This window comes from Nicotiana sylvestris, chromosome 3 (genome assembly GCF_000393655.2).
Source record: "Nicotiana sylvestris chromosome 3, ASM39365v2, whole genome shotgun sequence".
Lineage (NCBI taxonomy): Eukaryota > Viridiplantae > Streptophyta > Magnoliopsida > Solanales > Solanaceae > Nicotiana > Nicotiana sylvestris.
Genome location: NC_091059.1, coordinates 204,134,565 through 204,147,967, shown reverse-complemented (window position 1 = coordinate 204,147,967; position 13,403 = coordinate 204,134,565). Strand labels below are relative to the sequence as shown.

The 13,403-nt window shown below is 36.0% G+C and overlaps 1 protein-coding gene across 1 annotated transcript; it reads left to right on the top strand.

Annotated features, from left to right (window-relative positions):
• Positions 1–10,763: 10,763 nt before the first annotated feature.
• Positions 10,764–11,843, top strand: LOC104239409 (LOB domain-containing protein 41-like). Its single transcript, XM_009794039.2, has one exon. It carries the CDS (start codon positions 10,880–10,882, stop codon positions 11,588–11,590), a length of 711 nt encoding a protein of 236 aa, XP_009792341.1. The 5' UTR covers positions 10,764–10,879; the 3' UTR covers positions 11,591–11,843.
• Positions 11,844–13,403: the final 1,560 nt, after the last annotated feature.

Sequence of the window (13,403 nt, the reverse complement as noted above, 5' to 3'; positions counted from 1 at the left end):
TCGTTGCAACTTATATGAAGTAATTTGATTCGGCATAAAAAAAAATAATCAAAAGAATTATTATCGTAAATATGGTATTATATTTACGTAAATATAAAATATCTAAAAAATATTTCCTGCTTGTGGTCTTAATTATTTTACAACATTCGTATGACTATAAAATAATTCATTAACAATAAAATAGATAAAAAAAATTAAAACTAAATTATTTTTAAATATAAAATGATATCATTTCGTTTGAACTAAACTAATAAAAAAATTGTATCACATAAATTAGAAATGGATGAAGTATATTATAATAGAGGATAGTAGAGTATAATTTTTCATGCTCTAGAAATCTTGCTTGTTTACATACGAAATATACAAAAATGTGTAAGCTGAATTACTATTATCCTTAGGCTAACAAATTTTGTTGACCCCGAGGGAGAATCACGAAAATATTCTCTTCCTTGCTGATTACCTATGCATCAACACAGATACATACCATCACCTTTTGCCATACGACAATTACAATAAATATTGTGTATACGGTAAAAATAGGGTATGCCGAATTTTGTATGCTTTTTACCAATCGAGATCGAAGAGAGAAAAAGATCGAAAGAAGCCTGCTAGATCGAATAACAGAAAGTCGAAATATTCGTGATTGGGCAAAGGTCGTGGCCGAAATCTCGGCGCGTATCAAGTCAAGACCGGACATTTAACCAATCATGAAATTTCCTTTTATAATTAGAATTATACCATAAATATGATTTATCTACTATATAAAAGAGGGTCTAATCATTTTGTAAGGATATTATTCTCGCATATCATAGCAATACAACACTCTTCTTCTCTTATACTCTCTTGTTCATCAGTTTATTTCATATTCCATAATTATGTTCTCAGTCAGTTCAAAGGCGACCTAGCTCGAGGGCTGAATTACATTTCAATACTAATTTGCTTTATTTTAGGCAAAATACCTTAAAACCCCTCTAAACTTGACACAGATTATTAGTTACAGCCTTAAACTATTCGTGGTCTTAATTACTCCTCTCAACTTGACCTTTTGAGAGTCATTACCCCCGTAGATGCTGATGTGGCAAAAAGTGTGGGTGCACTCGCCTGCCACGTGAATTTTTCTGTATATGTGGTATTTTTTTGAAATATAAAATATAATTTTACCTTTTTAGGAATCTGTATTTATTTCTTCTTTTGATACAATGACTATTTATTTCAACTGTGTATTTTTATTTTTTCGGGTAAAATATGTAAAAAAATATATATATATTTTTAGAGCACCGTAATTTAGAGCTATATAAAAAATTATAGCTAAAACAATTAATTTCAAACTATGCATTTTTGTAACTTTTTAGATGTCTTGACTATTTATTTCAATTGTATAAATCTTTATTTTTAGGTCAAATTCAAAAAGATATTAACTAAAATTTTATTATTTTTAACCAAATAAAAAATTTAGCCTAAATAATGTAGTTTTATTATAAATTATATTCGAAAAAATTATCTAAAAAAGTAGATACTTAAAAGGGTAAAAATATATTTTATAATTTTAAAAAATGTCACATATGCAGGAAAATTCACGTGGCAGGCGAGTGCACCCACACTCTTTGCCACATCAGCATCCAAGGGGGTAATGACTCTCAAAAGGCCAAGTTGAGAGGGTAATTAAGACCACGAATAGTTTAAGGTTGTAACTAATAATCCGTGTCAAGTTTAGGGAGGTTTTAAGGTATTTTGCCCTTTATTTTATTGTCAATTCCTAGCATTAATTCTTATATTTATCAGTTTATGCTAAGTGAAATCACATATCCTTAAAACTACTTATAAGTTTAATTGTTATCCGATTTTAAGGGTAAACAGTTTGACACTCACCGTGGGGCTAAGGATAATAGTGATTGCCTGATACAATTTTCGTAAAACACATTATTTTACACTTGTTCTATAAAGTATTTTTGATTTCAGGATCAACATGTCAAACTCCCAAGTAGCACCCACACACACAGACAACGACCTTGGTCTTCATGGCGAGAATAAAAACATAGCCGCCCCAGGAAACGGAGTACCTCAAGTTAACCCCGACGGAGCTCCGGCCATGGACCCAATCGACGTCAACTCCCATATTGCCATTAATGAAAATTTGGGCGTCGACCTAGAAAATAGCGTTCGCAGAGGCGCTCGAATAGTCGAACAGAACACATAGAGGGATGAAGAAGGCGGAATCGGAGCCAAAGAGATCGAATGAAGGAGAACCGGAGACTAATCCCGCTATCGTAAAAATGCTCGAGAAACTGATGAAGCGAATCGAGACAGGGAAAAGAAGATCGAGGAAAATGATAAGAAGGTGAAAACTTATAACTCCAGGGTTGACCAAATCCCGGGGACACCACCAGTATTGAATGGACTTGATTCTAAAAAGTTTGTCCAAAAACCTTTCCCCCGAATGCGGCCCCGAAGCCAATCCCAAAGAAGTTTCGTATGCCCGAGATTTCGAAATATAATGGGACGAAAGATCCAAATGAACACGTCACCTCATATACGTGCGTTGTTAAGGGAAATGACTTGAAAAATGATGAGATTGAATTCGTGTTGCTGAAGAAATTCAGAGAAACTTTATCAAAGGGTGCTATGATATGGTATCAATAATTTACCACCTAACTCTATTGATTCATTTGCTATGCTTGCAGATTCTTTTGTAAAGGCACACGCTGGACCCATTAAGGTCGTTACCAAAAAGTCGGACCACTTCAAGGTAAGATAGGAAGACAACGAGATGCTTAGGGAATTTGTATCTAGGGTCCAAATGGAGCGAATGGATTTGCCACCGGTCACCGATGATTGAGCTGTTCAAGCCTTCACTTAAGGTTTCAACGAATGGAGTTCCATAGCTTCACAATAATTAAAGCAGAATTTGATCAAATATCCAGCTTTCACTTGGGCCGATGTACATAATCGATATCAGTCGAAGATCAGGGTCGAGGATAATCAACCGGGGACTCCTTCTGGGTCTGTTTATCCTAATAGGCCCGTGGATAGAATCAAGAGGAATATTGATCGGGAACCAAGGTCGAATAGAGATCGATATTAACCGTACAATAGAGATCGCAGAGGCAGCGGGTTTGGACGAAACTTTGCACGGAATGAGAAGGATAAATGATCGAGGTCAAATTTCAGGGGGACTTGGTACTAGGAAGGTCAGATTAAACATCCAAAATCCAAATGAAGGTACGACCCCATTTCAATTCTTTCTATTTTTCGACTAACACTTATAGGTTATCGACAAGGAGCGGCACAAAGCTTTGGATCTTAAAACACGTGTTACATTCTTTTTCCCTTGAACTTTTTTTGTCCCAATTAGGTTTTTTGGCAAGATTTTTAATGAGGCAACATCGGATCGTGCTAACCTAGAACCAAAGGCCGACCACAAATTGGTGTCAAAGACAGCATTTAACAGTATTCGAGGTTCCCTACAATCAACCTCGAATACTGGGGGGAATTACCTCTAGATATCAACTTTGTTGCCACGGAATTACTTCATAATGACGTGGTTTCAATAGGGCCAAACTGCGACCCAACCGATGGGCCGTAACGGGCACCCGGTACCTTGCTCAACCGAATAACAACGTAACGTATCTTTCTTATTACATCATCATATACACGTGACATACGAGCCTAATATGCCAACATGATCATTTATAAATTCAAAACATAGACCGACAAGGCCGTACAATCTTTCACGTACACGACATATGTCTACAAGCCTTTAAGAGTACGTAAATGTCATAAAGGCCGGGACAGAGTCCCGCCATACCAAACAATATCTAAATCATACTAACCAAACACGCAACTTCAAAGCAAATGGAGCGCACCAACATCTCCCGCTGAGCTAATAGCCTAATTTGAGGGCCCTCGATCTGTTTGTCTGGACCTGCGGGCATGAAACGCAGCGTCCCCAAACAAAAGGGACGTCAATACGAAATAATGTACCGAGTATGTAAGGCAAAATACTGAAAGCTGAAACTGAACTGATAATATAATAACTGCAAGTAGTTGGAAGTCAAAGATAATCTGAAGATATGTTTACCTGCTGATATTGACTCAACTTTCTCAATATTGTTTGACCCTATAAGGATATATATATATATATATATATATATATATATATATATATATATATATATGCTCTGCCGTAGTAGGCTCGCTCATAGGCGCTCGACCACACTAGGCTCTGTATCTCGACCAACTGGGCTCGCTCATAAGCGCTAGGCCACAGTAGGCTCGGTATATATATAACTGCTTTGTCGTAGTAGGCTCGCTCATAGGCGCTCGGCCATACTAGGCTCTGTATCTCAATCAACTGGGCTTGCTCATAAGCGCTCGGCCATAGTAGGCTCGGTATATAACTTACCATCTGATCAGATATTTCCCAATAGGGGTCTGCCCATCGATTATAGCTCGATGATAATGAAAATACTGTAATACTGTATATATAGACTCTCTGCTCTCTTGACTGGAAAAGAAAATACTCAATTGAATATGAAATCCTGATAATGAGAATATTGTAACTTACAAGGCTAGAAAAATATACGTAACTTGCGAGACTAGCAAAATATACATAAATTCCGGAATATGAATTTTTATCCATGCATTTACTTTATGGTGCAATTATTTTCAGGCAGTGGTTACCATAAAATCTACTCACCAAATAAAACAGAATGTCCTACTTAAGTCCATGAATGAGGTAAAGTTTGCAAGAACAACAAAATAAATGTTTGGCAACCATTTAGGATATACACCCCAATTTGACCTCCGTTTTACATCTTACCATTGGGAGGTCCTTTTTATAGGAAAGTTCTTGGCTCTCTCCAGAGACACCATAAGAGAAAAAATGAGGTTTAGATATTGAGAATATGACAAGAGAATGAAGACATCGCCATGATTGCAAGCACCGGTTGCATGACAGGAAATCACTCGCCATTTGGGTTATCCCACCAAGATAGGGATCCCTTCTCGATTGAGTTGCTCAGAGAAAGACGGGAAAAGACTTATCATTATCATCACAGCATCATAATTTTTTTTAATTATATGTCTATCTATCAACTACATTCACTGAGAAAAGAAAGTGCTTTTTGGATTGAAATCAAGGGTATACCTGAGAAGCAAAAGTAGTAGCCTTATGTGATACCTTATTCTTTTGTTCACTAGCTTGACCTGAAATCGGGAGCACTATTCAAAGCACAAGAGATCACAAGTTTGATTCCTAAGAATTTGAGACTCGGATACTGCATTTTGCACGGACAAAGAGAAAGCAGCCACCCTTTCAAATAAGAAGTTAAAAGCATAGGTGACAATCCAAGAAGTAAACCAGTTGCATACAATTGCAAGACTTCCAACTGATCCTTTTATGTTCGTAGGAAATATCTGATATGGCAATTAATGACTTTTCAGTAACCATAGTACTTGAAAAGGTGTAAGTTGTGTAATGTGCATATGGAGGAATATTGCTAAATATATAGCTGACCTCTGAAATTTCATTTATTCCCTTTATTTCTTCTTGGGCTGATTTCTTTTAGGAATTCTTGCCTATTAAATGTAAATCATTTCTAGTGATTCACTTGTCCGCCTGTATCAACTAAATCATGAGTCACATACTTTGCTAAGGCAAAAATCTGCCACGTGTTGGTCTTATCCAAGATATTTTAGATAATTGCCAATTACCCGTATAATTAAGAATTATCTCAAACTATTTAAAATACTACTTATTTTTAATATACTTTATACAACTTATTATAATATAATTTACTATCGTGGTCATGTGGTACCATATAAAATTAATACATACATTATTATTTTATTAAAACATTCATGTAAAAATATATATATTTTCTCAACTTCTAATTTTCCCTAATCTCATATAAAGAGTATAATTTTTCGTACGCTTAATTCTTAAAATGGTAAAAAGATAACCTTCTTTCCTTGTGCGAAAATTATTTCTATCTTTACAGTAAAGAAAATCTCATAAACTTTCTCATATTATGCATATAATTTACCATATCCGAAAATACTAATAATGGTAACTATCTAAAATTATACTTATAAAACTTTTACTAAAATACTTTACTTAAAAGAAAATACCATACTAACATAATATCTAACGGTATCAAGGTTGGTAAACTTACGGGGTCTTAATCTCTTCAAGCTCATATGGATTACTACGACTTATCCTAATATTAAAGTACGGGATGTAACACAAACGATCGAACGAATCGTACCTACATAGGTTGTTCGAGCCATGGCTCAACATGTACGCATGTTTAATCATTTTTTTGCAAGAATAAAGAGAAGTATTTTTTCCTTGCAATTATCTCATGTCTCAGAAAAAGTTTTTCTACTTTACAATTCCATACTTTCAATCTATCATGGAAATAGGCTTAAGGGACGATCATAACGGAAGTTCAAACAACTAACCCCACACTCGGGGACTGCAGTCCGAAACTAAACGAGATCAAATTATTAAAACTTCGAGATCATAAGACTTTAAAGGCGACCCTCGATTTTTATAGGCCACGGCCACCTCACTCGAGGACTGACATTTCGGGCAAGCTCGAAGTGAAATGGGAAAATAAGCCTAAGTGGCAAGTCCCAAATAAAAAGGCTACGACCAAATTAATATGATTCAGAGACGTCCGAATTCCATAATAATATGGGCCTTTGAATATTTTCATAAACCGGTTAAAAGGGCTACCCTCGGCAAAAACATGAAAGGCTTCAATAATATCAAGCCTAGAAAACTCTAAAGAGTACAAAATTGTTCGAACTCTCGAACAAGTTCTTTATTTCATGATAAGGCATTACAACCTTTGTAAACACGGATGATAAAACAAAGGGAAAAACATTAAAAGCCGAAAAGGGGATCGTTCTACAAAGGCCAGATCGGCCAAATACAAAGCCCAAGGGCTAGCTTAACCCGAGTTCGAATAAATTCTCACTCGGGGACTATCTATCAAAGCTCAGGGGCTAGCTTAACTCGAGTTCGAACAAATTCTCACTCGGGGACTATCTATCAAGCCCAAGGGCTACCTTATCTCGAGTTCGAGCAAGTCCTCACTCGACCATAAAGCCTAAGGGCTACTTTTACTTTGAGTTCGAGAAATCATTCCCACTCGACTACAAAGCCCAAGGACTATCTTAACCGGAGTTCGAGCAAATTCTCACTCATGGATTATCTATCGAGCCAAGGGCCACCTTATTTCGAGTTAGAGTAAATCCTCACTCGATCATAAAGCCTTAAGGCTACCTTCACTTTGAGTTCGAGCAAGTCCTCACTCGACTATAAAGCCCAAGGGCTAGCTTAACTCGAGTTCAAGCAAATTCTCACTCGGGGACTACCTATCAAGCCCAAGGGCTACCTTATCTCGAGTTCGAGCAAGTCCTCACTCGACCATAAAGCCTAAGGGCTACCTTCACTTCGAGTTCAAGCAAATACGCATTTGACTATTAAGCCTAAGAGCTACTCAAACATAAGTTCAAATGGTCATTCAGGGTCCGTCGATCAGAAACGATCGAGGGCAGTACTTATTATTAGTCCTTACCATCTCAAACTTTGGACCTTCAAAAATAGCTTCATAATTTTATGCTGAGGCACTTTGACCCGTACAAAAAGATAATAGATTCAGAAGCCATGGAAGGGAAAAAGTTTTATGTATTTATTAAAATCTTTTTACAAGGGCGACACGGCCCGAAGGAAGTTCTTTACAAAAGGCCAAAGCGGCCTCGACAGGAATACGAGAACTAAGTAAAAGCCTAAGTGGCCTAGTCATCTCCAGAAGTGGCGTCTCTGCCCTCAGGGTCTTTTGCACTATCAGATTCGCTCAAGCTTTCGGATTCGTCGTCATCATCGAGCAAGGAAGAATAGAGATTGGAATATTTGGTGTTTTGGGAAGAACAAGCAAAGAAACTCAAAGACTTGGAGATATAAAGCTCAAAGTCTCAATTTGTTTCTTGTCATTACACTCCAAAAACGAAGGGACTATTTGTATACGGTCAAAATCGGGCTTGCCTAATTTTATATGGATAATCGGAATCGGGGTGGCAGACCAAGGCTCGGCCCGCGTTATATCGGACTATGGTGCGGAGATGAATTGGTAAGTTCGTGGATCAATGGCCGGTCAAGATCAAGATCAGCTGTGATCGAGACTGAAGCGAGACCGAAGGAAGCCTTCTAGGTCGAATAACAGAAAGCCGAGATATCCGTGATCGGGCAAGGGTCGTGGCGGAAATCTCGGCACGTATCAAATCAAGACCGAACATTTAGCTAATCATGGAATTTCCTTCTATAATTAGAATTATACCATAAATAGGATTCATGTACTATATAAAAAGAGTCCTAATCATTTTGTAAGGATATTATTCTCGCATATCAATGCAATACAATAATCTTCTTTTCTTATACTCTCTTGTTCATCAGTTTATTTCATATTCCATAATTTTATTCTCAGTTAGTTCGAGGGCGACCTAGCTTGAGGGCTGAATTATATTTTAATATTGGTTTGCTTTGTTTTATTATTAATTTCTAGCATTAATTCTTATATTTATCAGTCTGTGCCAAGTGAAATCACATATCCTTAAAACCACTTACAAGTTTAATTGTTACGTGACTTTAAAGGGTAAACATATTGGATCATGAATATGTACAGCTTCTTAAAAGGAATTCTCTTTTATTATTAGAGTCACAAGTGAACGATGCAGAGTAATACGCTATCCATTCGCAGCCTAGTAGTAAATAAGGCCCTGTTTTTTTTTTTTAAATGTGTTTGTCAACGAAATTTTACAAGTTTTTGAAAAGTTTTCAAAATTGAATTTTTCAAACAAATATTTCAGATTTTTTTTTCTTTACCCATAAAACTATAATATTTTTTAAGTAAAATTCAAGTTCAAACATAATTTCAAATTCAATTTTTTTTTTCCTTTCAAAAATTACAATTTTTATGTAGACGCCTGCTAAATGCCTAAATCTCAGTGGAGCGCGTGAAATGAACATGCTTATAAAGAAGAAGTAAGAGGCGAGCCGCCAGAAGTCTGGGACTGTGAACACAGGCTTTACACGTGTTGCTTTGATACAATTCCTGGTTTTGGACCAACTTGCATGTCATTCTCCGCCTTATCACGCATCTTCATTTTGGAAGAATATTGTTCGCCTTAAGCTATCAAATGACTATAGTACCCTCACGATTTGGTTTTTCTTTTAGCTTGTTCTACCGCCATTCCAGTTTAGGTGATCGAATTTAACTTGACGCATAATTTAAGGAAAAAATTTGAAAATTATGATTTATAAATTGTTTTCAAGTGTATAGATATGTAGTAAGAATCTTGTATTAGACAACAAAATGAAGATGTCAATACAACTTAAATTCAGCAGATGATGAAATGTTTTATTATTGCTTTTTATATTTTAGACCAAACCAAGAGCCAAATTGGCAAAATATATTCATAGCCCTCCATGACTTAGCCCGTTTGGCCAAACGGTAAAAATCAGCTTATTTTGATAAGTGTTTTTTTCAAAAGTGTTTTTTTCAAAAGTACTTTTGGTGAGAAGCAGTTTGTGTTTGGCTAATTAGTTTGAAAAGCACTTCTGAGCAGCAATTAGTGTTTGACCAAGCTTTACAAACTACTTGTATGTGTATTTTTCTCAAGAGTGCTTCTCAAAAAAGTGCTTTTGAAGAGAAACTACTTTTTTCTGCTTCTCCTCAAAAACACTTTTTTTCATTCCAAAAGCTTGGCCAAACACCTCAATTTTTTGCTAAAAATACTTTTGGCCAAAAAAAAAAAACACTTTTGGCCGAAAAGAATCTTGGCCAAACAGGCTATTAGAGGATATATATTTACTATAGCGAGAAATGATTAACAAAGATCACAACTGGAGATAGAGTACAATTCTATACATAAAACAAGTTAACAACATGTAGCTATCCTATTTACAAATATATATTGAACAACATGAAAAAAGAGATGAAACTTTGCTTATTTAACCCTAGAGGATATATATTTAATGTAGCGAGAAATGATTAACAAAGATTGCAAATGGAGATAGAATACAAATTCATTTGTGGATCACGACATAAAACAAGATAACAACATGAGCTATCCTATTTATAAAAAAAATATTGAACAGTATGAAAAAAGACATGAAATTTTGCTTCTTTAACTATGCTACAACTTAGTCACAAAAAAAAAAAAAAAAGATACGTGGGCGATCAACGTAAAAATAATCTAAATAGTAATGTCTGGATAAATGATTTACTATATACCACAACCAATTAATTCAGAAATAAGATATACTCCATTGTTCACAATAAATTATCATTTTATCTTTAGTAAATCCATTAATGAAATACGAATTTCTAGAGAATAAAAATATATCACTAAATTAATTTTAATTAATTATTATATTGATATATTTGAATATGTAAATAAGGGTATATTTTAATAAAATAAAATTAATTCCTTCTTGATTATGTAACTAAACACTTATTTTGAACAAAAATAAAAAAATAAAATTATCACTTATTTTGAACCGGATTTGAACCGGATAGAGTAACGCTTAAGTTTCTCCACAAAAGGAATAGGGGTAAATTGGAGATTACAAAAGTAGGTGAATGAGCTTTTCCCAAAGAATTGAAACAGCCAAAGAGATTTAAGATTTCCCAGGATACCACTTTCAGTGAAACCACTTGCAGCGCCCCTTATAAACTACAACTCCCTCTTCACATGGAAAACTCAATTTATTCATCTCCTCCTCCATATAAGACTCTTTCCCTTACTACTACGAAAAACCAATACAACTCATTCAAATCCAATAGACATAAACAGAGAGTGATATTAAACTATGCGTTTAAGCTGTAATGGATGCCGGGTCCTCCGTAAAGGTTGCAATGAAAAATGCTCCATTAAACCCTGTCTTCAATGGATTAAATCCCCTGAAGCACAATCCAACGCTACCCTTTTTCTCGCTAAGTTCTATGGCCGTGCTGGTCTTCTCAATCTCATCAATTCTGGGCCTGACCATTTGCGTCCTGCTATTTTCAGATCTTTGTTGTATGAAGCATGTGGACGTATTGTAAATCCCATTTACGGTTCCACTGGTTTGTTAACCTCTGGTAACTGGCAACTTTGTCAAGCCGCTGTTGAAGCCGTTCTAAGCGGCGCGTCGATTGAAAAACTTTCTCCCGATTCGGCTGCAAATACTGTATGCCCGTCGCTCAAAGCATGTGACATTCGCCACTTGTCCAAGGCAAACGATTCAACTCCCGATCTGCACAAGGTGAAGATGCGAACTAAGTTTAAGCGCGTGTCCGCTAAGCCGCAGCAGAGGAATCAGTCGCCTGAGGTTGACGATGCGGCTCGGGTCATGTGGAGTTGGTCTCATATGGAGGAGGAAGCAATCGGGTCGCCCAGCCGCGACTCGGGTCTGAGCCAACAGCGGGATGGAGAGAGCGGTGACGCTGACAGCGGCTCGGTGGAGACTGTAGAAGCCTCATTGGCTAAGCTGGATGAGAGCGATGTTGGATTGGAACTAACACTGGGTTGCAGCCGTTGATGAAGTCGACAGAATGTGGGACCACCAGAATTTGATGAAGAAATGGATGGTATGGATTAGGACACGTGTACAATATAACGGTAGATCAGCTCGAGCTTGTTTTGATAGCTGCTTTAAAAAGATGATTAGATTAGAGTCTAGTAGGTTTTTATTTCTTTTTTATTGTTTTTGTTTCAAATTCTTTGTGCGGCATGTGGAATGTGAATGTTAGATACAGAGAAATTAATATACATATCCGAAGTTAACTGCCCTATTATTTTTTCGACCTAACTTATGAAATTACATGTTTTAAGTTGCATAATTTTGGCGTTTTGGATGTTTCTATTCTTCAGATAAACTCGTTTATTGAAGTAGGGAATGACCTTGTATTCAAGATAATATTACGAATAAACTCAGGTAGATGAGAAGCCAAGATGCATAATAGAAGAAACTTTGGACCATTATTAAGTGGCTAGCTTCTTTTCACATATATACTTAATATTTTTCGTGTTTTTTTTTATCTTCGTAATACATAAGAAATTAGAATAATGTTTTGGTGCGTCACCAACAGCTAGCTTTCATTTTCTTGGTAGTTGCTTTTTTAATTAATTACAGACCTTAGTAAATATTCTCTGATCAAATCTATTCACCTTTTGCATCATGCAAAAGTAGTAATATTTGCCATTTATCATCACAAATATTTTGACATTATCAAAACTATAGTACTATTTTTAGAGATCTAAGGCTATACTAAACAAATACGGCTTGTGATTTTTCCATCATCTGTGGACAGCAATCTACGAGGCATCTAAGAATAAGTAGTTAACTAGTCTTAAGAGGTTGAGGTTGCCAAATGATTTTGTTTAGCGAAGTATTAAAGCTTTTTTTTTTTTTTTTTTAATAAGGTGAATTGAAGGTCAAGTGTGTTACATGCTGTCATGCTGGGACTAAAGTGAAATTTAGTTATGTTTACCCTTAAAATTGGATACCAATTAAACTTATAATGTGGTTATAAAGACACTTGATTTTACCTAATACCAATTGATAAATGAGAAGATTAGTGATAGAAATTAACCATAGAGTAAAGCAAACCAATGTTGAGACGGAATTCTAACCCTCTAGTTAGAATGCCCTCGAGCTGATTAATGCCAGAACAAATAAAAATAAGGCAAGCTGATGAACAAGAGAATATAAGCTAAAAGAGTGTTATATTACTTTGATATGCGTGAATGTAAGATGATTACAAATGGTTGAGACTCTCTTTATATAGTAGAAGAATCATATATATGATATAATTCTAATTACAAAAGAAAATCTAATGATTAGCTAATTAACCGTCCTTGATTTGATCCGTTCCTAGATTTTCGCCATGATCTTCGACCAGTCACGGATATCTCGCATTTATGTTATTATGCTATCTTCGATCTTACTCGATGTCTGTCTCATTTGGTCTCAATCACTACCGGCCTCAATCTTGACAAGTACCTCAAATCTCGAACTCGGTACCTTGTCCTCGTGCCTCGGTCTGATCTATTACGGGATCGATCTTCGATCCTTCACACTGGTCTCGGTAAATTAGTAAAATTGGGTGGCCCCGATTTTAGCCGTTTACACATAGTCCCCTCATTTTTTGGAGTGTAATGACAAGAAACGAATTGAGCCTTCGACCTTTACCCCGATTTATCATGACGTCATCACCATGACGTAAGCGACAGATGTGACCGAAATGTCCTGTCGGTGTAGTTTTCTAGGTCATTAATGTATGTCAGTTGATGGTCGGCCATTAGTAATTTCGAACCGTCATTGTGAAACCCATAAATAGGCCATTTTCCCA